This window comes from Canis lupus, chromosome 15, assembly GCF_048164855.1.
Source record: "Canis lupus baileyi chromosome 15, mCanLup2.hap1, whole genome shotgun sequence".
Taxonomy (NCBI): Eukaryota; Metazoa; Chordata; class Mammalia; order Carnivora; family Canidae; genus Canis; species Canis lupus.
In genome coordinates this window covers 42404865-42430890 of record NC_132852.1, presented here as the reverse complement: position 1 = coordinate 42430890, position 26026 = coordinate 42404865, and the positions used below count along the sequence as shown (strand labels likewise).

At 35.0% G+C, this 26026-nt stretch overlaps 1 protein-coding gene across 13 annotated transcripts in view; it reads right to left on the bottom strand.

The window, feature by feature from the left end:
• The window catches only part of LMBR1 (limb development membrane protein 1), a 146752-nt gene that overhangs the window by 12094 nt on the left and 108632 nt on the right, over positions 1–26026 (bottom strand). For 10 of the 13 annotated variants that reach the window (XM_072776826.1, XM_072776822.1, XM_072776827.1 and 7 more), the window contains 6 exons: positions 25119–25199; positions 19312–19388; positions 18587–18664; positions 16076–16149; positions 15757–15847; positions 14426–14492 (listed from right to left, as the gene is read on the bottom strand). In XM_072776826.1, coding sequence (XP_072632927.1) covers positions 14426–14492; positions 15757–15847; positions 16076–16149; positions 18587–18664; positions 19312–19388; positions 25119–25199 — 468 coding nt within the window. Of the gene's footprint in view, positions 1–11132; positions 12504–13294; positions 13351–14425; positions 14493–15756; positions 15848–16075; positions 16150–18586; positions 18665–19311; positions 19389–25118; positions 25200–26026 lie in introns of those variants that run through there. The other 3 variants (XR_012007762.1, XR_012007761.1, XM_072776823.1) reach the window with 2 other exon arrangements.

Sequence of the window (26026 nt, the reverse complement as noted above, 5' to 3'; positions counted from 1 at the left end):
TTCCACAAAAGCAGTGCATAGAGACAACAGAAAAACCTTCATATCCAAAAGTATCACAAAAATAGGTTTCAAGAAGTAGTTCTTCTATGGCCACATTTACACAGGGCCAACGTATTTGAACTTGAGAAACAATAATCTATCTACCATAATATTTTAAAGAGAAGATTAATAAAAACATACAATAAAATATCTTTTTAAAGAAAATAAAGGGACCCAGACTCCACATAGAATATGCCACATAGACTACACCCTGAACCTGGCTGAGGTACCACACTGGGACAATGGTGCCATGCACTGAGCACAGTGACAATGGAAGGTAAGTTATGAACAACGGGAAGTGCTTTCACTAGGACTATCTTGGTGGATTCAACTTGATATCCTGAGAGTCAGGGCCAAGACCTAATATGAAACCCCAGACAGAGAGCAATCTCTTCAGTATATGTGTGGCCCTAAAGACATCTCAGGTTGACCTCACAGACAGAAATCCAGGAGGATGTTGCTATCGTGCACCAAAGAGTACCAGACAAAATACTAGATTACAGGGACTAGTTACAAAGATGCTGGTGTTTCTAATTTAATTTAATCTTTTAAATATCTAACTGATATTGTCTGACTAAAAGATCACTCTGGACAACACATGCAGCTCTTCAATTCTTAAAACCTTCTGTAAGACTGAACAGCAAGAACTTGGAAACAATCACTTCCTTCAACTTCTGTCTGAGAGGTTTATGTGACAGCAATTATTAAACTTTAAATGTACTTTGTTAGAAGCACCAACACTTAAAACATAACAATACTTAAAATTTTAATTTAACACTTATTGTACAAATTTATTATTCTTCAACATCTCTATTTCTGGAGAAAGATATAAAACGGTATTAAAGCAGCATATTTTAAAATATTACTAACTAAAAAAACCTCAATTATCAAATATTGCTATTTAACTCTTCTAGTCAAATACTGAAATGCTCACTCCTATTCAGAAGTCATTTCCTTAAAAGATGAGTAAAATACACACCAGGTAAAAAGCCTAGTTAGTCAAGCAGTGGCTAAGCATAAGCCATATTATCTGGACTATCTGGGAATAAAATACATTAAGATGCAGTTGAAAATGTTTTATGCATAATTCCTTGAATAAAGATCTTTTTCTAGTCATACCTATACAAGAACCAAAGTACAAAACCTCATTTCAGGAAAGAGCTGGTTACTCCACCTCCAATATAAATCACGAGAATTTTCCTTCATTAGCTCACCTGAGCAGACTCCTGTTCTTTACTAGCAAAAAGAAGCGAGAGAGAGTTTATAAAGGTGGACACACTTAAGGATCATTAAAGTAACTTTATCAAAAAATCATATATACTGGCATCTCACACAAATGGCTGACATGATATGATATGGCTTTAATGTAAGATTGCCAAAAAGAACACACATATCTTGTCATAAAAGATAAAGTTAAATGTTCTCTGACAAAACACTGAGATTGGGGGATCTGGGTGGCTCAGTTGGTTAAGTGTCTGACTCTTGATTTTGTCTCTGGTCATAATCTCAGGGTCATTGCTTAAAGCAAAAATAAAAACAATGTATTATAGGGTTTATAACATGGGTGCAAATAAAATGTATGATAACAAAAGCAGGAAGACTGGGAGGGAAGAAATGGAAGTATGCTGTGGGAAGGCTCTTCTACTAAGTGCTATGATTTTACAGTAATGGCTAATAGGCCAACAAAGGAGATAAAATGGAATCTTTTTAATGCATTTTTATCCAGAAAAATGAAGATAACGAGGAAAAAGGGAACAAAGAAGAGATGGAAAGAAATAAATCATAAAGAGCAAGACTGTAGATTCAAACATAATATCAATAATTACATTTGAAGTAAATGGTCTAAACATCCAAATTCAAGAATGAAGATTAATAGATTGAATAAAAAAGCAAGACCCAACTCTACATTATCTGTAAAAAAAACAACTATTTAAATATAAAGATACAAATATATTGAAAGTATAAGAATAGAAAAAAATATACTATGTAACCATAATCAAAAAATTGCTGACATGGCTCTTCAATGTCACACAAAGTAGATTTTATAGCAAAGAAGACTACCAGGGATAAAGAATGTCACCATCATCATCATAATTATAAAGGGGTCAATTCATCAAGAGAACATAATAGCCCTAAATATTTATGCATCTAATAACAGAACTTCAAAATACATGAAGCAAAAACAGAAATGTAAGAAGAAATAAACCAATCCATATTTTTAGTAGATTTCAAAACCCTTCTTTCAATAAATTATAAAACAGTTATAAAATCAGTAAGGATACAAAGAACTTCAGTAATATTATCAGCTAATTTGATCTGACATTCATAGAACGTTCTACCCACCAATACAATACACCTTTTCAAGCACATAGAGAAGATCCATGAGGACAGACCATGTTCTAGGCCATAAAGCAAGTCTCAATAAATTCAAAATGATTCAAGTCATATAAAATATATTTCCTCACTACATGGAATTAAATTAGAAATCATTAACAGATCTCTCTGGAAAATCCTCAAATATGTGGAAACTAAGTAATAGGCTTCTAAATAATCCATGGTCAAGAGATGAAAAAAAAAAAGGAAAGTCAGAAAGGATATTGAGCTGAATGAAAATGGAAACACTACAGATCAAAATTCAGAGGAGTGCAGCCAAAGCAGTACTTAGAAACTCATAGTGCTAAGTGCCAGTGTTAAAAAATAAAGAAGATCTCAAATCAGAGAACTCAGCTTCAATTTTAAGAAAACAGAAAAATAAGAAAAAAATAAACCCCAAAATAAGCAGAAGAAAGTAAATAAGAGAGAATCAATGAAAGGAAAATAGAGAAAAATAAATGAAACTAAAAACTAGTCCTTTGAGAAGATCAGTAAAAATCAATAAACCTCTTGGGGCTCCTGATTCTTGATTTCAGCTCAGGTCATGATCTCAGGGTCGTGGGATCGAGATCTACAAGGGGTTCCAAGCTCAGCAGGAAGTCTGCTTGAGATGTGCTCTCTCTCTTTCCCTCTACCCTTCCCCTAATTCGAGCATCTGTGCACTCTCTAATAATTTTTTTTAAATCACTCTAGCAACACTATTAAAGAAAAAAAAAAGACACAAATTACCAATATTAGCTAGGAGTAGGTAAATAACACTGCAGTACACTGATATATCTATCTATACTAGAGGGATAATAAAGGAACTTTATGCCAAAATACTTGATAACATAGATAAAATAAACAAATTCCTTAAAATACATTAACAAACTCACTCAAGAAGAAATTAAAAAGCTGAGTAGTCCTCTATCTATAAAAGAAATAGAATTTGCTGTTAAAACCTTTCCACAAAGTAAATTCCAGGCCCAAATGGCTTCTTCACTGGTGAACTATATCAAACATTGACAGAGAAAAGACCCCAATTCTATAAAAACTCATTGTCTTAAAAAAAAAAAAAAAAACTCATTGTCTTAGTCCTTTAGGGTTGCTATAACAAAATGTCCTAGACTGAGTGGCTTACAAACAACAGACATTTATCTCTCACAGTTAGTTCTGCAGGCTACAAATCCAAGATCAAGGCTCCAAAAGACTTGGTGTCTGGGTCCACTTCCTGGTTCACAGACAGCTATCTTTTTCACTGTAACCTCACAGGACAGAAAGGGCAAAAGAACTCTCTGGGGCCTCTTTCATAAGGGCACTGATCCCACTCATGAAGGTGGAGCTTCATGACCTATCACCTCCCACAGGCCCCATCCTAATATGCATCACACTAGGGATTAAGTTTCTACATACGAATTTTGGAGGGACACAAACATTTAGTGGATAGTATTTACCCAGCAAATTGAAGAGAAGGAAATACTTCTGATACTTTCAATCAAGATAACATTACTTACATAATCAAAACCAGAAAAAAATTATTAACAAGAAAAGAGAACTACAGATCTATGCACTCATAAATACCAATACAAAAATCCTAAGTAAAATTTTATCAAATTAAACCCAACAAAAAAAAAGGGGGGGGAGGGTTACTATGTCATGACCAAGTGGGATATATCCCAGGAATGCCAAGATTGGTTTAACATTCAAGAATCACTCAGTGTAATTCAGCACATTAACGGTTTAAAAAAGAAAGCCATGTGATTATGTCACCAGATGCAGAAAAAGCATTTAACAAAATCCTACATCCAATAAAAACTCCAGCAAAAGAGAAAAAAAGGAAACCTCCTCAACCTGGTGAGAGGCATCTACCAAAATAAACAAGCAAAAAAATACTACCGCTTTTATCAGGTAACAGTAAAGAACAGAATGCTTTATTGCTATGGTGAGAAGTCAAGATTGTCTGCTCCCACTACTTCTATTCAACATTGTGCTCAAAGCTCCAGGTACTGCAACAGACAACAGACAAGAAAAATAAAGCATCCATATTGGAAAGGATGAAATAAAACTAACTTTATTCACAGACATTATCATCATCAACAAAAATTCAACAAAATCTACAAAACACATACTATCACTAATAAGTGAGTTTAGCAAGGTTGCAGAATAAAAGATCAATATATACAAATCACTTGTATCTCTATATCTCTATGTACCAGCCATTAACATTCTTAAATAAGAAATTAAATTTTTAGGGATGCCTGGGTGGCTCAGCAGTTAAGCATCTGCCTTTGGCTCAGGGCATGGTTCTGGAGTCCTGGGATCGAGTCCTGCATTGGGCTCCCTGCGTGGAGCCTGATTTTCCCTCTGCCTATGTCTCTGCCTCTCTCTGTGTCTCTCTCACGAATAAACAGATAAAATCTTTAAAAAAAAAGAAATTAAATTTTTAAAGAAATATCATTACAATAGCATCAAATGTGCAAGACCGAAACAAAAAATGCATATGATGCAGAGACAAATTAAAGAACTAAATAAGTATAGTGTTCAGGGACTAAAAGACTCAATATTGTAAAGATGTTAATCCTCTCCAGTTTGTTCTACAGATTCAACACAATCCAAAACCCTCATAGACATTTGTGTAGAAAATGACAAGCTATTTTAAAAAGCCACAGGGAATGCAAAGAACTCAGAATAACTAAAACCACTCTCAAAAAGAATAGATTTCACTGCCTGATCTCAAGTCTTACAATCTATAGCAATCCAGACAGTATGGTATTGATGTAAAGACAAATAGCAATGGAAAAAAATAGAGTCCAGAAATAAACTCACACCCATACATACATGGACAGCTGATTTTCCATGAAGTTTTCAAGGCCATTCAGTATAGACTTTTCATGCAGTGGTGCTAGAATAACTGGTTACCCATATGCAAAAACAAATCTCAATTCATACCTCATACTATAAACAGAAAATTAACTCATACTATAAACATAAATTAACTCAAAATGGGTCTAAGGACAGACCTAAGATCTAAGGACAGGACCTAAAAGTATAAAACTTCTAGAAGAAAATATAGGAGATAATCTTAGTGACTTGGGGTTAGGGAAAAATATACCAAAGCATAATCCAAAAAGAAACTTGGTAAATCTGACTTCATCAAAATTAAGGATGTCTGTTCTTTGAAAGATATTGTTAAAAGAATAAAAAGACAAGCCATCAAATGGGGAAAATATTTGCAAATCACATATCTTGACAAGGAACTTTTACCAAAAAAAAAAGAGGAACTTTTATCTAGAATATGTAAACAGCACCCAGCACTCAAGAATGAGAAAATAATCCCAATTTTTAAAATAAGCCAAAGATCTGAATAGATACTTCACCAAAGATATACAGACAACAAGTGACACTTTAGTCATCTGGGAAATGCAAGGTAAGTCCATAAAAACATACCACTACACACCTATTAAAATGCCAAACATTCACTGATGGACTCTACCAGTGTTAGTGAAGAATGGAGAGGAACCAGGATTGCCATGACTTGTGCTGAGAATGCAAAATGGATAAGTACTTTGGGACAGTTTGGCAGTTTCTTAAAAATGAAGCATGCACCAAGCTTTCCATTTCTAGTTATTACCCAAGAGAAACAAAAGCATATGCCCATACAGAGACCTGGATGTGAATGTTCACAGTAACTTTACTTAAAATAGCCAAAAATCATGAACAATTCAAAAGTCCTTCAGTGGGTGATAGGATAAACAAATTGTGGTCCATACATAAAATGAAACACTACTCAATAAAAAATGAACTATTGACACGTGCAACAACCTGGGTGAATCTTAAAATATGCCGGTGAAAAAAAGCCAGACAAAAAACAGTACATATTGCATGATTTCATTTATGTAAAATTCCAGGAATGTGAACTAATCTATAGTTATAAAAAGCAGGTCAGTTGTTGCCTGGGGATACAGGGTGGGGGTGTGATACAGTGGGAGAGGTGTGAAGGAGGAATTACATACGGCTGAAAAGAAACATTTTGAGGTGACATATATGTTCACTATCTTGATTATGGTGATGGTATCACAGGTGTACAAATATGTCAAAACTTGTAAAAAAAAAAAACCCAAACTTGTCAACTATACACTTTAAATATGTACAGCTTATGGTATGTCAATTATACCTCAGTAAAGCTGTTAATATACATTTATTAGGCTTCAGGCTAAAAACACCCCATAGCATGCATGCCTATATTATTAGTTTATGGCTGTGGCAATTAGATTTAATTAGAAATTCTGTATTTCTATATTTGTTCTTGTGTTATAAGTTAAATTTTTACAGTATTTTTCAGTTCCTATCATATTCCTAACACTATACACGTAGCATAGGAGCTACAGAGTAAGTATGTAAGATATTTATTCCCTTCATGGAACTGACAGTCTCCTAAGAGACTTTCAAAATATATTTCATATATATTTCCAGCACAACTAAATGTCTTTGTACAGTTAAGTAAAATGGGAAATGAAGCATGAATTCCCTGTGTGTCTGCCCTGTGCAGACCACCTCTTTCCTCAAGGAACTCACAGTTTTATGGAGGGAAGAGAGAAGTAAGCATTTAGAACACAATATGCCCAGTGACGAGGCAGATATGTGGAGCATTAGGAAGGGTGATTTGAGAGCATACAGGAGGGATGGCTGAAGGGTGGAGACTCAGGGGGAGCTTTCTCTGTGGAGTTAATGGCTGAGCCAAGTCTCCAGTGACATGTCAGGTGTGCCAGGGAGTGGATGGTGAAGAAAATCATTCTTGTCAGATGAAGTCCCATGTTCTAAGGCATGTAAAGTAGAGCAGTACTTTGTTCTCGCTCAGCACACCCAAAGACCACCACTATTATTGACAGGTTCAGAATGAGTAAGGCTTGGATTGGCAAGAAACGAAGCTGGACATACAAGGAGGGGTTAGGTTTAAAGGACCTCCTATGCCACCTTAGGGAGACAGAATCTTATTCTAATGGCAAAAGTCTTTGAAACATAGAGAGCTGGGGAGAGACAGGATCATACTTTCGTTGTAAGAGAAGCGGGGGAGTGCTAAACTAGCCATTAAATCATGAGTAGACTTTGCATGGAGAGGAGGCTGGAGTGTGCTCCTGGTTAGGATTCTATCTATACTATAAAGGCCCCTGCTCTCTGCTCCCCCTTCCTTTATAATAAACAGAGAACATTCAAAGGCTGACTCACGATCATTAAAAATAGGTAGACCTCAGGATTAGTTAGATTACCACATCAAGGAAACATAAGAGAGAGCAAATATTTACTGTCTACTGTTCTACTGTGTAAGGGTCTTTAAAAAAATAATAGTTTATTAAGATGAAATTCACATATCATAAAATTAATGATTTTAAAGTAAACAATCCAGTGCACTGAGTACATTCACAATGTTGTGTAAATCTATCTAGTTCCAAAACACTTTCATCACCACAAAGTGAAACCCCAGACCCATTAAGCAGTTTCTCTCCATCACCCCTCCTCCCAGTCCCTGGCAACCGCAACCACTAACTTTCTTTCTCTGTCAAGTTTTCTATTCAGGACATTTCATATAAATGGAATATTACAACTTGTGGCTTTTTGTGCCTAAGTTTACTTAGGATCATGTTTTCAAGGTTTATCTATATTGCGCCAGAATACCACTCTTTTTGGTTTTTTTTTCCTTTTTTTATTTAATTGTAGTAAAACACAACATAGAATTTACCATCTGAACCATTTTAATGATGTTAAGTACATTCATGCTCTTATACAACTAACTTCTAGAACTTTCATCTTACAAAACTGAAACTGTACCCATTTCCCTCTCCCCGCCCCAGACCCTGGTGACCACCATTACCCCCTCCTGTCTCTATGATTTAGATGACTCTAGGGGCCTCATGTAAGTGGAATCACACAGTATTTGTTTTTTCATGACTGGCTATTTTTACTCAGACATCATTTCTTTTAATGGTTGAATAATATTCCACTGCATGTACTGGACCACAATCTGCCTACGCATTTTTATCTGTCAATGAATTCTTGGGCTGTTTCTACCTTTGGGTTGTTATAAGGGTCTTTTAAAAAAAAAAAAATACTAGGATCAAACAAGCTTAAAACATAGAAAAACAACCAGGATGGAAGCAAGACACTTGATTTCCTATTCCAAAACCACAGTCCACACTCAACATGGGGCACCCAGTGACACCACAAATATTTATTAACTAGATGCTGAAAGGAATAAAAAGATGCATAAAATATGGTCTTGTCCTTTAAGGGATGTATAGTTTCTTGAGAAAGCCAATAGATGCAGATAAGTGTAACACAAGGTGGAATGCATAAAAATCTGAGAGCTTCTTGTGTGACTAGCCTGTGACCTGGCCTTAGAGGACGAGGAGGAACGGGACAGGCAGACAGATACAAGGACAGGACTGTGGGAGCAATGGGAACGAAAACTCAGAGAGAAGTGTATTTGCAAATATCAAACCAATTTTAGTCACAACTATTTACATGCTACAAATTCATTTTGTCCTAATACGAAGGCAACTTAATTAGTAGTCCAGATGAACTAGAGTATGTGAATTTTAATAAACTAAAGCCAGTGAAAGAGAATGCACTATCCAAGAAGCATCTAAGTGCTCACTTTCAAACAGGTGATCATTTAAGCCTTCTAAATTGGACAGGGACTGTCTGCTCTCTTCCAGAAGAAAACATCCAGAGATGGAGCCTCCTGTCCCTCTATAATACTTCCTCATTTAGAAAGTATTTCTTCAGTTCACTTGCTTTGGTTTCACTTCTTTATTCTCCTCAAAGAAAAGAACACATGGTTAAGAATCTACTTCATGAACATTCCCTAACAATGAAGTATTAAAATAAAATCATATATTCAGCTCTCTGCTTGGATGTTTACAGGAGTCTGGCTCTTTTCATTTTTTTTCTAAGGGAAATAAGAAGCAGCAGCAAATGTGAAAAATGTTAATAAGATGAAACTGAGTATCACCATTAGGTGTCAGCATGAAGAACTAGAAGCATCTAATATAACTCTCAGGTTTCTGCTTTGGCCTATTAGAAAGTGGCCAAAGACTGAGGGGAAATAGGAGAAAGGGAGGAAGAAACAGAGAGACACACTCAGGTGTGGGTCCTGCTGTAGAAATGGCCAGTGTGGGCTGGCACCCAAATGGAGTACAGAGTTAGGATTATTTGTTATTTGCTCAAGGGTAAGTTCTGGGTGGGAGGTTTGGGTTTGGGGACAAGTGTATGGGTATGGCTGAGAGCAGTAAAAGAGATAGCTGAGGAATGGCCAAAAAAAGAAGAAAGAAATAGGGAAATGAGGACCAGAAATAAAGAAAGAAGTAATATGGGAAGTGGGATTATAAACAGCAAATGTTATGGAGATAAGACAACAGAATCCACAAGATCGAATATTTAAGAGGTCACTGGTGACCCGAACAAAATGAGATAATTGTTTAGGGTCTGAAATTCATTTTCAGATAACTGAGTTCCAATAGAGGAAATGATTTCAACTCCTACTGGACGACACACTGAGGTCAGGAGTCAATGGAAGGAATAAGAGCGATGACCAGAGTCAGCATCCAGGTAACCCCCAGTGAGGATTTCACATTTCCTGCAGAGGCACTACGTATGTCTACATATGCACAGAAGAAGACCTGAAGACCTGGACACTATGCAGAGGGACCTGGGAGTAAAACTGGTGGTCACAAAGAACTGTAGCCTGATCTCTAATTTTAGTATTCTTTATAATTAAGAATCTATTCATGTCTATACTTCTATAATCAATTAAAATTAATTTTAAAATATAATCTCTTACAAATAAGGAGATAATATATTCACTGGTCTCAGAACTGACTGTGCAGGTGTGCTATGAAGTATTCTCAGCCAGGCTAGAGGCCTTTCTTCTTAGTACAAAGTAGACCCTTATTATAGCTTACTAACTGGTTTTAATGGTAACATTTTAAAGATTACATCTTAATCCTCTTTCTAACTAAATTATCCTAACTATAATTATTTTCATATAAAAATATTTTATAACAAACTAAAATTTAAAATATTTGAATGTATGTCAACAGACAGTTAAATTATTTAGGTAAGTATGGCCAACATGACTATGTTCCCTGAAACAAGAGTGGCATCAGAAGAATATAAGATACTGGGAATGAGCATTTAGGGACTGGGCATTAGTCTTTTAACTCTTACGTATCTGACACAGAATACATTCTCTTTATTATCACAAACTAGATATATAAAATTTACTCTTCAGATATAAGAATAATACTAATCAACCAAAAATCAATTAGTGCCACTCTCTCTGCAACATAACTGGATATAAGTAAGTTATATACAAATTTTTGCTGACAATTTTTCAAGAGGGAATTTAAGATTATTTTTACATCAAAGTCATAGTTAGGAATACATATTATGATGCATAATCCTATTTTGCACTTCTCATTTCTAACTATCACTTACTTTTGTTTTACACTGAGAATTGGAAAGAAACGGCCCAGGGTAAAAATTAACAGTGTATGTATGAAACCCCCAAAAAAGACCTCTCCAAGGTGGACCAATTTTTAAACAGATTCCCTTCATCTCCTGCAAGATTAGGGACTAGATGGGACCCAGATGAGAAATACTAAAAAATAAATTCAAGGTGATTCAAAGGGGTAAATATTCTTGTTTTAATATTACAAGCACATTTTCTTTTAAAAGTCTGCATTTGGGTTTTGTATAATTTTACAAGTTACAGAAAGAGCTTCAGGATAACAGAATAACTATAGAAATTATTTATTTAAGACTTTACTTATTTATTTGACAGAGAGAGGGAGCAAGTGGGAGCACAAACAGGGGGAGCAGCAGAGGGAGAGGGAGAAGCAGACTCCCTGCTGCTGCAGGGGGAGTTGCACAGATAAGCATTTGGCATTGCACAGATAACAGAGTAAGGAGGAGCTCAATCCCAGGACCCTGGGATCATGACCTGAGCTGAAAGCAGACACTAAATCGATTGAGCCACCCAGGCTCAGCCACCCAGGCTTATTCCTTCCAAATTATTATAAAAATAATTTTAAAAAAGAAATTAGTAACAGTACTACAACGTCTGTTGGTTGCATTTGGGAAAAAATTTCCTGGTTAAAGGAGATTGAAAGTAACAATTTGAAAAAATGTTGATCTCTCAGTAGTTTCTTGATTAAGCATAGTCAAGAGCATGTCAGCAATCCTACAAAATCTGTTCTTACAGAATTCATTTCTGCCTTTAAAATATTTTATTGCAGAAAAGTTTGGCCATCTGCAGAGAGTTCCTCAGGCTTGGTCTGGTTTCATGTTCACCTTGTTCGCCAGCCACCTCCTCTAGTCAGGGTCAAACCAAACAGTAAACTGCTTACTGCACATATGGACATCAGGTCCCCCAAAATGATTCTTCAAACCTCAAGTATAAATAGGCAGCAAAACAGTGTTTTGGAAATCACATGTGTGGACACTGACATTACTCTTATAAGGCCTTAATGAGTTCGAATAAGAAATGTTATACTCAGATTCTTTGTGTTTCCTACCGACAACAAAAACATCATTTATATTAATTACATTTAACTGAAAACATGCTCAAAATCTTCCTCACAACTTAATTCCCAGTTGTCAAGTGATATGCTTATAAAATTTACTCTGTGGCAATTTTCCAATTAGTATAAAGCTTTCTGTATTCAAATATAAGAAGCTGATCAAAGGAATTCTTTAATGACTGTCCTCTCTCTCACACTAAGCACTGAAGTCTAAAGCTAGAGTTTAATGATGCATCATCTGGTCCACCAGCACCACCAGCTAGCAAATTAAAAAACCAAAAACCAAAAAACTCATAGAACACTTTCATTTTTGAAGCAAAAATATCACCAAATTAATTATTTTATACAGGATTCAATGTATTTTCAATTTACAATCAAAGTAAAAACTATCACTGATAAATTGTTGAAATACAAGAAAAGCTGCTCATATACAGGTAATGTTGGGTTTTCCTTGCTATTTCATTTCTTATTGCACTGTAAGTGATGGGGTGCTGCTGGTGCAATTCCCAGGAGCAGATGAAGGGTCAGGCTTTCCTTGGGAGAGACAACGAGAAAGAGTGAAAACTTTCACAGCTTGGAATCTGGTTGTGAAACGCATCCTCTATTCTAGGCTTATGAGCTTTTCAGCTGGTAAATCAAAACCCTGTTATACACCAGGATAACATTCATGACAATTCTCCACATTTTATCTTCTTAAAAATCAAAGGCTCAGTCCTAAAGGGTTAATAGAGGAATTACAAAGTAACTCTCTAGTTTGCATTTCCCATAATACTAAAATAAAGCTGCTTCTTTTAGTCCAGAAATTTGCTTTTTTAATACTGTGAAAAGCCTCCATGAATCTGTTTAACGTATTTACTTCTTTTCATCTATTCAGTGCCACTGGGCATAACCTGTAATGCAGTGCGTGTTGATATTTTGCAAAGCGCCACATGACTCACTGTACCCTAATGCGCTCCATTAATCCTGTTTGGACAGCTGGGTCCAGGCGTTTGTTAGCTGCATTCTAATTGTCCCATCTTTCTTTTTCTTCTTTTTAGTTATCTCTATGGCAAACTACTCAGGAATTTAATTTGTTGATCTTCAAAAAGCAAATTTTGCCATTAATTTGCTTTCTTTGTATGAAAAGTATTCCCAGCATGCAATTTTCTTCCATAAAATCAGTACATATCACTATTAACAATTAATCTTAAATAACAGATCACAGTACATGAGTTTTATAAATGACTAAATGGTAGCGTGGCTATAATATCACAGAAATTATTGTTGGACTGTCATAATACAAACGATACCACTTTAGATATAAATGAAGTTACTAACGTGCATACTTTTGGCATTTTCGAGATTAGCACACCATAAGCAGATGTCAAAACAATAACAAGTCCTATAAAGCAAACACAAAAGAAGACCACTAAGTAAATAAGCTTTGTATTAGTCTGTGGAATAATGGTCCCCTTACATTTATACTTAGATTTCACTTCTTACTAAAACATGAAATTCTCGGTAAGCATTGCACAGATAACCGTAAATCCTCTATTTCCCTCTTGCAGCCGGCCTCCCTGCTGGCCAGGAGTCTTGAATCAACAACGGAGGCAAAAGAAGAGATAAACAAAAGCAACTCAAAGCGACTAGTAATTTTTGTTATGAGCAAGTTGCTGAGGTTGAATGATAGATTCTTCTAATCATTTGTGAACACTCTTAAGTGGAAACCTACATCCAGAAAACCAAACAGAACCAACTGCCTAACGGAAACTTTTGTCTGAAATAATATTTAGCCAAGAAGCAAGATCACAGCCTGCAACATGCTTTATAAAAGATAAAAGTCCAAATGAAGATTTGTTCAACTATTTCAGTGACAAAGTAGAAATGTATTACTTTTAAAGATGATCAAAGTTCCTGTAAATTGAAAAATTAAGAGAACTATATAAATGACAGGCAAGTAAAAATTAAACAACTAAAGGATTGTCCTTGAAATCAGCACATGCTCGCAAAGACCTCACTGTTTCAAGTCTATTTCATGGACACAAAGCAGCTTAAAATGTTTTACACATATTCAGTTTTTAAACTACATACTAAATTATATATATTTTTTAAATTTTCATATAAGAAAAATTAGTTTAATACTTTCTAGACCTTAAACATTTTTTTAATACCACAGTTGTCTCACCAGAGAACTCAAAAGCTTAACCAATCAGTGGGAAAAACTGTCCATTGTTTGGAGAAAGAACATTTTTAAGTATTTAAAAATAAATAGCCTTAATTTAATAAAAGTACTTGTTTTGGTATGGCTCTCTATATAAAAGACATACAGAAGTTATAAAACAATATGCAAGGAAATATTATATTTCAAAGGATTTTTTTTTTTAAAGTTCAGAAACTAAAAGTTAAGGCAGAAGTTTAGGAAAGAAATGTTAACAAGGTATGGGCTTTTAAAATGGACATTTCTCTGGTAAACTTACCCAGTGTTCTTGACATCACAGGCAGTGCAGAGCTCAAGACCAAGATGGACACACAATTCCCAATGATCTGTGTAGAGATCAGAAAGAATATTGGGCAGTCAGAGAAAAGGATGATAAATGCAATCAATCTACACACATTCTGGGAACTTACTGTACATTCTACTTACCTGGTACTATTGTCCTGTACTTTGCTAGCTTCTTAATGATATTACTCAATATAGAATTTAAAGAGAACAAGAAATTTTTTTTATAAATATTTGAAGTTACATCTATAAAGTTCTTGAAGATATTTACAGTAGCTGGCATAAACATAAAGTTACAGAACACTTAAGTTACACCACAAACAATACATTTTACTTTATTAATTGAGGGTGCCAACTTTAAAAAGGTTTGCCTGTCAAGTAAAATAGAATGAATACATTTAATACTTCTGACTATATTTTTAAAGCCACACTACTGCTCAAGATATATAATACTACTTCTAATACACTCAACTATTAGAATATAATACCAAAAAGGTAGAAATCTAAAACCCCTAAATTCTAATAATTCATTTCCAATGTGTCCTATGCTTAATCTTTTATATTAAACAAAATAAGTTGAAAATACTGTTTAATGCTGATGATCACTTAAACTAAATGCTAAGTATCTTAAGAAGTCATAGCATTTTAAAGATAGGTAAATAAAATATATAAAATGACTTTTTCCTTTTAAGATAGGCTGAAAATATGTGATATATAATTTAAAAAAAGAAAAGAAAGCAGCTCTTATTATTCTTCATGGTCAGCCTGTGGGAATATTTTAAAAAGATGCAGTCACTATATAAGGTAACAGTCTTTGTTATTCCAAAGCCAATGACACATTGTAGGAAGTCAAATTAGCCTCAAACTACAAAATGTTTCTGAATAGAACTCTTCCTTCTTGCTTTAATTATTCAAATTTGAAATACTTTGTCCCTACTACTTGTAACAGCTAAGTTCTTCAGATTTCAAACAAGCTTCCTGAAGTACAGTTTGCACAATCAAAGTTACTCATTAGCAATACGTTTTCTTTAGAGGAGAAAGAGTCCTTTCAGTAGCCTTCTGTAGCTAGTTAACAAGCTCTGCAGTTCTATGCATTTACAAGTGAATGGATGTCATCCAAATTAAACAGAGCAGCACATCCTTTTCCCACTCATTCAGCATTTTGAAAATCTTTCAGTTTGTGTTTATGCAATTTACAAACAAATACCTATCAGCACAAATGAACCATTCAGGGCGATTACAAAATAAAACAGTTCATTTGCCTTGGAATGCAAAAGAGAAGCATAGCCACCTAACTCTTTACCTTACCTTTGTCATAGTTGTGTCATCCTTCTTGGGAATAAAGTTTCCAAAAAATCGGAGGCTATAGAAACCAACAACAGAGGACACCATAAGATAGCTGTGAGAATCAAGGAAAAACTCTCCAAAGAATGTGAGTTTCCTTAAGTCCTCACTAGTCTCCAGAAACTCTTAAGATCCAAAGGAAAAACAAAACAAAAAGCCACTTGGCGTGATTGAGAAAGACTGACTTGTTTTTCTCTTCTAGGCAAGTGTCCTAGTAAATTACCACTGTCCCAGAAAACTAAACAGAAAATTTGTTGACAATGTTCAGTTAAAGAAAGGATACAAAATCAAAATGATTTCAAGTGCAGCTCCCACAAAACCAAAAGCAGAAAGAGAAGCATTTCCTATTCCAGGACCCTGGGGGGAAAAAAATCACTTTTCAGAATTCAATGACACTATAATATTTGCTTTCCCATTCTGTTTCATAAATATAGGAATTGGAAATGTTTAATACCCCGGAATAACATCTAGATTTTCAAATGACATTAGACCTAGTTCACCAACTAATGCAAGCATGTGTTAACAATTTTAACAAGCTCAAAACATCTCTGATCTATCTCAAATGTAATTTACTTATCAAAATGATATTATGCTTATTGTTAAAAGTCTTTAATATTATTGGAAGAAATTTTTTTAAAACAGTACCACTTGAATAAGTATATAATTATTTTAATGAACCCTCCCAATAACATATACAAAAATTATATAATTAAACTATATCAGAGTAGGCTAAGCATAGAAAGAAAGTGAATGTGCATATCCCATTTCTACAGTTAAAAGTTTTCTTTCCCCAAATCTTCCTTGGGAATTCAGAGGTTTTTAAAAGATATAACTTAATTAAGACAGATTTTTTTTAAATGTAACACTACACATTTTCCCTAAACATTGTATGTATTCTCAAAACCTATTTTATCTAGACTTTAAAAAAACAAAAAAATCTAATATTTATTAATGAGACAAGACAAGCAAAAAAATAATTTCTAGTAGGAAGAATATTTTCAAAGCCTGCCAATTAAAGAACTATTCAAATATCAACTACTAATCTACTATCAGCTTTAATTATATCAAACAAAAATACCAGGAAAATTAAGAATCTATAGTCAGGGCAATAAAAAAAATAAGCCTATAATTAATATCATACATATCATATATACATTCTAATTTTGACATAAAAAAGTAAGAATACCCATGGAAATTTCATATATATATATTATATATATATATATAATATATATATATATAAACAAAGGCAAAGAATTATCAACTTTTCATCAATCTTTTGACATAGAAATGAATAATGCTAATAGAAAGCTTATTGGCTGGGGGAAAAACATTTTGGAAGTATTCCCTGTCTCAAGAGAAGTCCTCCAGGCAGGATTAAGATGATTTGATTTATTTACACAATCACGCATGGACTCTACCAGGTAAAAGTCCTTCTCTATGATACACTAAGAGGATGGTACAAAAATGTACCAATAGGGACTTACCCAGTGTGTGCAATGTATAAAAGAGGGTTACAAAAAGTATAGAAACCAACACAATAGATGACTTCCTGGCTCTATCAATGAATTTGGGTCTAAACAGAAGATAAAGACCAGGTTGCAGATGGAGTACTGTTGAGTGTTGTTTGCTTGAGGAATTAGGTACCTGGAACACGTTGGTAGGCTAGATACTGGGCAGTAACAGAGGGCACAAGGTCCAGCAAAAGTTAGAAGAGGGCAGAATCTAACTAGAGAATATGGCTGGAAAAAAAAAATTAGCTGTGAGAGATACAGTATCTCCTCCGCCTAGGGCTGAAAGGAAGAAATTTAGGTTGATGCTGGCTTTTTCCTAGGAGAAGAAAGTTATATATTATCTGGTTCAGAGAGAGAAGTGGCACCAAAAGTCTGGAAGAATTCGGAAGTCTTTTCTATGGGGAGTAAGAAAGCTACTGACTTAGAAAAATATAAGAAAATGTTAAAATGGGGATCCCTGGGTGGCGCAGCGGTTTGGCACCTGCCTTTGGCCCAGGGCACGATCCTGGAGACCGGGGATCGAGTCCCACATCGGGCTCCCGGTGCATGGAGCCTGCTTCTCCCTCTGCCTGTGTCTCTGCCTCTCTCTCTCTCTCTCTCTCTCTCTGTGTGACTATCATAAATAAATAAAAATTTAAAAAAAAGAAAATGTTAAAATGTAAATGCTACTTTCATAATCAAAAGTTTACAGACACTCCCAGAAGTATGCCAAATATGAATCTTCAGTGATAACTACCTCCTGTACGGTGAACACATTTAAGTTGGCTAAAAGATAGGATTTAATAGAATCATCAACTTTTACAAGAGAGAAAACAAAAGTTAATTCATGAAAAGGTGTACATCTGACTCCTCCAGTACCTAAACATTTGATTCCGTTTCATAAAATGTGACTCTTTTGAAACAGTCCCTACTAACCATATACTTGGATCTTTTGCAAACACTATGAATCAATCTAATAAACTCCTTCCACATCACTACTTCACAGAGTATACATTTTCTTACAGAATTACAAATATGAACTTTGGTAAAACAAAAATAAACTATGATACAAAGTCTAAAAGGAAACTTTGCTATTTGATAAAAGGGCTGCCCAACCAAAAGTAAGAAATTAGAAACAAAAGTCATAGTTTTATAAACACTGTTTACAAAGGCTCTTTATATAAAGAAATTCATACAACCTGAAATATACATGCAGAAAGGTGATGTTTTAAATCATGTATTTGAAATACTCAGGGTATATATAGAGAACACTTTTGCAAAAGACATTTAAAGCACTTTACCCTTGTTCCCTTTGGCATGGCTGTTTCATCAACCAACAGGCAAAGAATATTACAAGCCACCAAGAGGACCGAGATGGACTACAACATAAAAAAATTAGTATCAGTTCTGAATTTCACAGATATTTTGTGAGTACACATGTATTAAAATCTAAGTTACTAACCAAATATATGCTTCAGAACAGAGAAGAAGAGAAGACAAGACCAAAATTCTACACACAAAAAACAAAAGCAATCAAACTATATGCAAAAACTCCAGAATAAACTCTAAAAGCTTCTGCAAATTATTACAATTTCAAAGCTTGTAACTAAAGCTAATAATATAGATCCAGTTACTGACAAATTCCATCAAATGGAAGCCCACAACTCTACAGATTTAAAAAATGGTTAAAATGTTATCAGAACTAATTAATAATATAATTTTCATATCCCATCATAGAGTGAAGCAAGATACCTGCAATACCTCATCTCTTAATTCTAAATGGCACAAAAGAATGATGTCCTGCTTTCATGAGGAAATAGTTAATCTTGAGGACTTTCTAAAACTTGCCATTAATTTCCATTTTTGTTCTACTGAGTTTTTCCAAATAAAAGTATAGATGGATTTTAATCCTGTAGATAGAAAACTAGTTTATATGAAACCATTTAGCTGAGGGAGTTGTCATACTCAAATACCAAAGTAAATAAAAAATAATTTGTTTTATTTAACTTGGCAAATAAATTCTTACTGTCTCAATAAGGAGGAGAACCATAACAGCAGGATACACCAAATTTCTTTCCCATGCTGAAGCTTTTTTTCGCCTTTCTATTAGGGGAAAAAAACAAAATATAACAAAAGATTTCCAAAAATATCTCTAGATCCACATTTTCATTCCTTACTGCTACAACCAGTATGTATTATTTTTATAAAACTTTTTTCACAAAACATAACTTATTTTTAATTTTCTTCCACAAACTATAAAGATCAGTTTTAAAATCACTTTGCTCAATCCTAGGATGCTTACATTTTAGCTCTATAAAGACATTTCAGTTGCTAACCAAATGTACTGTTAATACCCAGCTTACTATGAAAATATAGAAATATTTGTATTTGATATAGATTTACATATTGATAGAGATTTGAGTGAGTAAAGTAACATGAGTAAAAATCCCCTCTAATCCAAAGATAAATATCTGCAGTTTTCTAAAGATTGGAAGCAAACCTCTGGCTACAGTGATCTACCTGATATCATAACAATCCTTACGTCATGAACGACTAGTAAAAAACAAATCAAACTTAACTAAGAAAAAAAATCTGCATGAAAGAATTGCAGAGCCTCCACAACAAAATTGTGAGGTCAATACTCTGAAATGGATTGATGTGATCCCTCATATTTGTACTATCTTTCCCTGAACAGTTTTCCAACATATGACTGACATGGCCCTATGAGGCTGAGAAATCAAGCAACCATCAGTAGATAAAAGAAAATGATGCTAAACCAATGCTTTCAGCAAACTCAACAGCATCAGGAAAACAAAAATTGGGAGTGTGGGGCTGCCAACACAGCCAAAATCTGAAAGGCTAGGATCCCAGAGAAAAGGAAAGAAGAAAGAAGGGAGTCTAACATTCAGCCTCTTGTCCTTCAAGGAACCAGGGACCACAGTGACCAGAAGGTACAGCAAAGAGAGAAGCAAAGCTTCTGTGAGGTTCATGTTTTGAGATGAAAACTAAAGTTCAAGGTTCACGGAGAAGGCTTGCACTTAGGAAAGCTATACACTAGGAGCAAGGCCAAACCACAAATCGACCATCCCTTGAGAAGACCAAAACTGACTCTGGAATGATCACCAGCCCAGACGGAAAGATTGGTCTAACTGCTCTAACTGCCTACCAGAAGAAAAAGTAAAGCCTCTCAAGAAGAAGAAAATATTATCCAGAGTTTTTACAGTTCTGTGTAAGAAATGCCTGACACTCCATCGAATGCTCCCTAGAGATAGGCACAAAGGAAAAAGATGATAGAAACAGACTTTCGGTTTATCCAGATATTGAACTTATCAGAAGGAGGCCTTAAAATAACTGATTAATATATTTGATAACATAAGTGACAAGCTGGCAAATGTTGTAACTTGAATCTAGAAAATAACTGAATGGAAATTCTAGAACTGAAAAATCACTGTAACTAAAGTTAAAGAGTTCAAGAGACAGTTGGGCAATAGTTATGACACAGCTGAAAAGACAGCAATATGGAAGACACATCAACAAAAAATATCACAGATCAAAGAATATAATAAAGGAGGGTAAACTCAAAACAATACAGAGTGAAAAGGTCTAGCACATGCACAGTTGGGGTATAAAGGAACTAAAAGAGAATGAGTAGAGGCAGTAATTGATGAGACGATGGCCAAAAAGTCCCCAAATGGATAAAATACATTAGGTCACACATTGATGAAGTGCCACATATCTCAGAAGAATAAACACAAAGAAAATCAAACCTAAGCACATCAGGGTAGAACTAGTAAACAAAGACATAAAGAAAATCTTAAAAGCATTAAAAAAGCACAACAATACGACTTTAACCAGAAACGAGAAGACACTAGACAGACATCTTTTTAATGCTGAAAACTATCAAATCAGGATTCTAAATTATGTAAAAATGCCCTACCAATGAGAAGTTAAGTAAAAATGTTTTCAGGTAACAAAAAGAGAATTCATTGCCAACAAACCAGCACTAAATGAAATGCTAGCAGATGTTTTTCAAGCAGAAGCTGAATGAACACTGGCAACACAAATCAGGGATATACAAATTAAAACACCAGTGAAAACCACTTCATGTCCACTAAATTGGTAAAAATGGAGTCCAGCACCGTCAATTGTTGAGAAAGATGGGGAGAAACATGAAGTCTCACTAAAGCCTAAAACAAATGCAAAATAATACAACTACCTGATAAAACAATTTGGCATTATATTAAAAAGTTGTATATCCATAGACTCAATAATTCCACCTCCAGGTATGTACACTGAAAAAACATACATACCAAGAGATATGCAGAAGAATGTTTATACCAATACATTCATAACAAAAGATAAACACATCCAGTACCCATCAACAGCAGAATGCACAAAGTAATTTTAGACAATATGACGTTCACAAAAATAAACAGGAGAGCACCATATAGAATGGGAGAAGGTATGTGCAAAGGATATATCCACCAAAGGGTTAATATCCAAAATATATAAAGAACTTCTGGGATCCCTGGGTGGCGCAGCGGTTTGGCGCCTGCCTTTGGCCCGGGGCGTGATCCTGGAGACCCGGGATCGAATCCCACGTCGGGCTCCCGGTGCATGGAGCCTGCTTCTCCCTCTGCCTGTGTCTCTGCCTCTCTCTCTCTCTCTCTGTGACTATCATGAATAAATAAATAAAATCTTTAAAAAAAAAAAAAAAAAAAAAAGAACTTCTAGGGCAGCCCGGGTGGCTGAGCTGTTTAGTGCCGACTTCAGCCCAGGGTGTGATCCCAGAGACCCAGTATCGAGTCCCACGTCAAGCTCCCTGCAAGGAGCCTGCTTCTCCCTCTGCCTGTGTCTCTGCCTCTCTCTCTCTTTCTGTGTCTCTCATGAATAAATAAATAAAATCTTAAAAAAAAAAAAAAAAAAAACTTCTACACCCCTACATGAATTAAAAAATGAACAGAGACTTGAATAGACATTTTTCCAGAAACAACAGATGGCCAACACAGACACATGAAAAGATGTTCAACATCATTCATCATTATGGAAATGCAATCAAAACCACAATAAGAGGGGATCCCTGGGTGGCTCAGTGGTTTAGCGCCTGCCTTTGGCCCAGGGCATGCTCCTGGAGTCCCGGGACCGAGTCTCACATTGGGCTCCAGGCATGGAGCCTGCTTCCCCCTCTGCCTGTGTCTCTGCCCCTCTCTCTCTCTCTCTCTCTGTCTATCATGAATAAATAAATAAATCTTTAAAAAAAAACACAATAAGATATAACCTGGTACCTGTCAGAATAACCAAAATCAATAACACAAGAAATAACAAGTGTTGGCAAAGATATAGAGAAAAAGGAGCCCTCATATATACTGTTGGTGGGAATACAAACTGGTGCAGCCACCTTGGAAAACACTATGGAGGTTCCTCAAAAATTAAAAATAGAATTACCAAATGCTCCAGTAATTCCCATACTGAGTATTTACCCAAATAAAACAAAACACTAATCCAAAAAGAAATATGCACCCCAATGTTTATTGCAGCATTAATTTAAAATAGCTAAGACATGGAAAAAACTCAAGTGTTCATCCATAGATGAATGGATAAAGAAGATGTGATATATATACATTTGTACACACATACACACACGGATATTACTCAGCCACGAAAAAGAATGAAATCTTGCCATCTGCAACAACATGGATAGAGCAAGAGTGTACTATGCTAAGTGAAGTTAGAGAAAAACAAATACCATAGGATTTCACTCACATGTAGAATCTAAGAAACAAAACAAATAAAAGACAAATAAAAAAAACAGACTCTTAAATACAGAGGAAAAAACTGGTGATTGGCAGAAGGGAAGTGGGTAGAGGATGAGTGAAACATGTGAAAGGAATTAAGAGTACACTTATCAGGACAAGCACTAATAGAAGGAATTGTTGAATCACTATACTGTACACCTGAAACTAATATAACACTGCATGGTAATTACACTTCAATAAAAAAGAAAAATGAAAATAAATAAATTTTCAATAACAAAACACTGGACTTCATTTCTGAAGATGGAATAACTACAGGGACCAATATTCCATGCAAGTTGAAATAATTAGGAAACAAAAAAATACACACATATGAAACAGTTACAGGACACCGCATGTGTGAATCACAGAAAGACAATGATCTCTGAGAGATGGGAAGCAAACAAAGCAACCCCCGGGTTTGCCCCTGCTTACTGTCTTGAGACAGTTTCCTGGCCAGAGTACAAGGCACAGGAACCCACACAGCCCTGCTCATTCCTTGAGTTGATATAAAATGAGAGTGTGGAGAGACCAAGTTAGCTGGACTGTATAGAGCAAAGTACCACTGGCAAAAGTCCTCAGAGAAAGAACTCCACAGATCTTCAAAGGGTCATAGTTGAGTCTTCAGTGAAGATCAGCTCAGATATGTGAGCAAACAACCCACAGCTGAAGAAAGGACCACCCAAAAAAGTTAGATGGAGCAGCATCCAACCATCATAAAGTGCCAAGAATAGGGCCTGCTCCCATAAGACAAGAATGAGACCTCATAAATCATGAGCATTGTTGCCTCAGAACAACTGGCCCTAGAGGAAATGCTACTCTAGCCCAGCCTGACAAGCCTTCAGAGCAAAGCCCAAGAATATCAAACTGTTTCCAAGTAACTTGACTGCATCCCAGAAATAAAGTTCCACACTTATAGGAATACAAAAATATCAGTGCCCAGCAATAAGATTCTCACCATCCACCTTCCAATCTAAAATTGCCAGGTATTAAAAAAAATAATAATAATAAAAAATAAAATAAAATTGCCAGGTATGCATAAAAGTATAAGAAAAATCAATCAAAATCTATCAAGAACTAAACACAGAAATTAGAATTAGCAGATAAAAACATTAAAACTATTATAATTATATTCCGTATTTTTTAAAAAGTGGAGGACACAGACTAAACAGTCTAAAAAGAACTTCTAAATATAAAAACTGCAGTGTCTGAGGGGCATCTGGGTTAAGTCAGTTGAGCTCAGGGTCTTGATCTCAGGGTCCTGAGTTCAGGCCCCACATTGGGCTCCAAGTGCAGCCTGGAGCCTATTTAAAAACAAAACAAAAAAAACTGCAGTGTTTGAGAATACAATAGATGGAATTAAATGCTGTTTAGACCCTCAAAAGGAAAGATTAGTATACATGAAGATATAGTAATTACTATCCAAAATGAAACATCCTGAGAAAAACATCCAAAAAATAAAGGAAAATCCATGAGTTTTGGGCCAGTGTACATGTAATTGGAGCCTCTGAAAGGAGCACACAGAGAGGAAAAAGAAAAACATTTAGAAAAACAATGGCCAAAAATGTTTCAAATTAGATGAAAACTATAAATTCCCAGATCCAAGAGACTCAGTGAACCCAAAGAATAAGAAGCATAAAGAAAGCCACTTTAAAGGACATTTGAATCAAATTGTTCAAAGTCAATGACAAAGAGGACATATTAAAAGCAGAGAGAGAAAAAGGACAATTCAAATGATGAGGATGACAGAAGATTACTTGTCAGAAATAATGCAAGTCAAGAGACAGTGGAGTGACATCTCCAAACATCAGCATCTGAAAAGTCACTTTATGCATGTACAAAACAAACAAAAAAGGGAGTACATATATGCTTATCCCCTCCCCAAACTAAAAGGCAGTCTGTACCAATAGCTATTGGATACACTGGAAGATTGTACCATAAACTAAAGATTTCATAACTTTTTGACTATTTCAGACTATAGGAAAGTCTTTGGAAAGAATCCAAGACCAGTGCACAAGTCAAGAACAAAAACATACAGTACCTAATTTTGTCTTAAGAGTCTTCACATTTTCAAGTTCTTGTTCCAAATCCATTATGTTGTAATCCACTGATGAAGACAGTCCTATCAAAAGCAAAAATATTTTAGGAGTAGAACAGAACCTTAACAGCACAGAATTTGTAGCCCTCACATTTAATTAAAATACAAGATAACACATGACAAATTCTGATCACTGACAATAAAAACAAATGCTGCTGTGATTCATAGAAAAATCCATTTCTTCATTACTTAAGACTTCCAAGTTCTTGCTGATTAAATACTTCATGTTTCCTAGAAAATGCCCTACTTTGATAAAATTTTTACTTGATCTGTTAATTTTTCATTAATGATAAAAGTATCATATGCTTATTATAGAAAGTGAAAGAAATTCATGATCTTCTTCTCCATCCCATCCTCCTAGAGTCACAATTGGCCAACAGCCTAGTTGATGATTCCAAATCTTTCTTCATGATCATGTAAATATCCACATATACATATATACCACACATGATTTCTGCTACATATTTTATAAGAATGAGTTAAATTGGACACATTTAGCCTGCTTTCATAATCAGACATCTATATTTACAGATAGTGCCAACTCCCTTAACAACTGAATAACATTCAGTTATGAAACATTCAATTATCCAACATTCCACAGTATGGATGCACTTCAATTTATTTCAGAGTTATTCCACTTACAACTAAGCAACAAAAATTTCTGGATGCATATCCAGTACATTCTAATTCTATTGTTTCTGTAAGACAAATTCCCAAAATTCTGATTGCTGAGCCAAAGGTTATAACCATTTACAGTTAAGAGATATTTAGCCCGGCCGAGATAGCTCAGTTGGGAGAGCGTCAGACTGAAGAGATATTTAAAGGTTACTTCATTCCAAATATTGTAATTT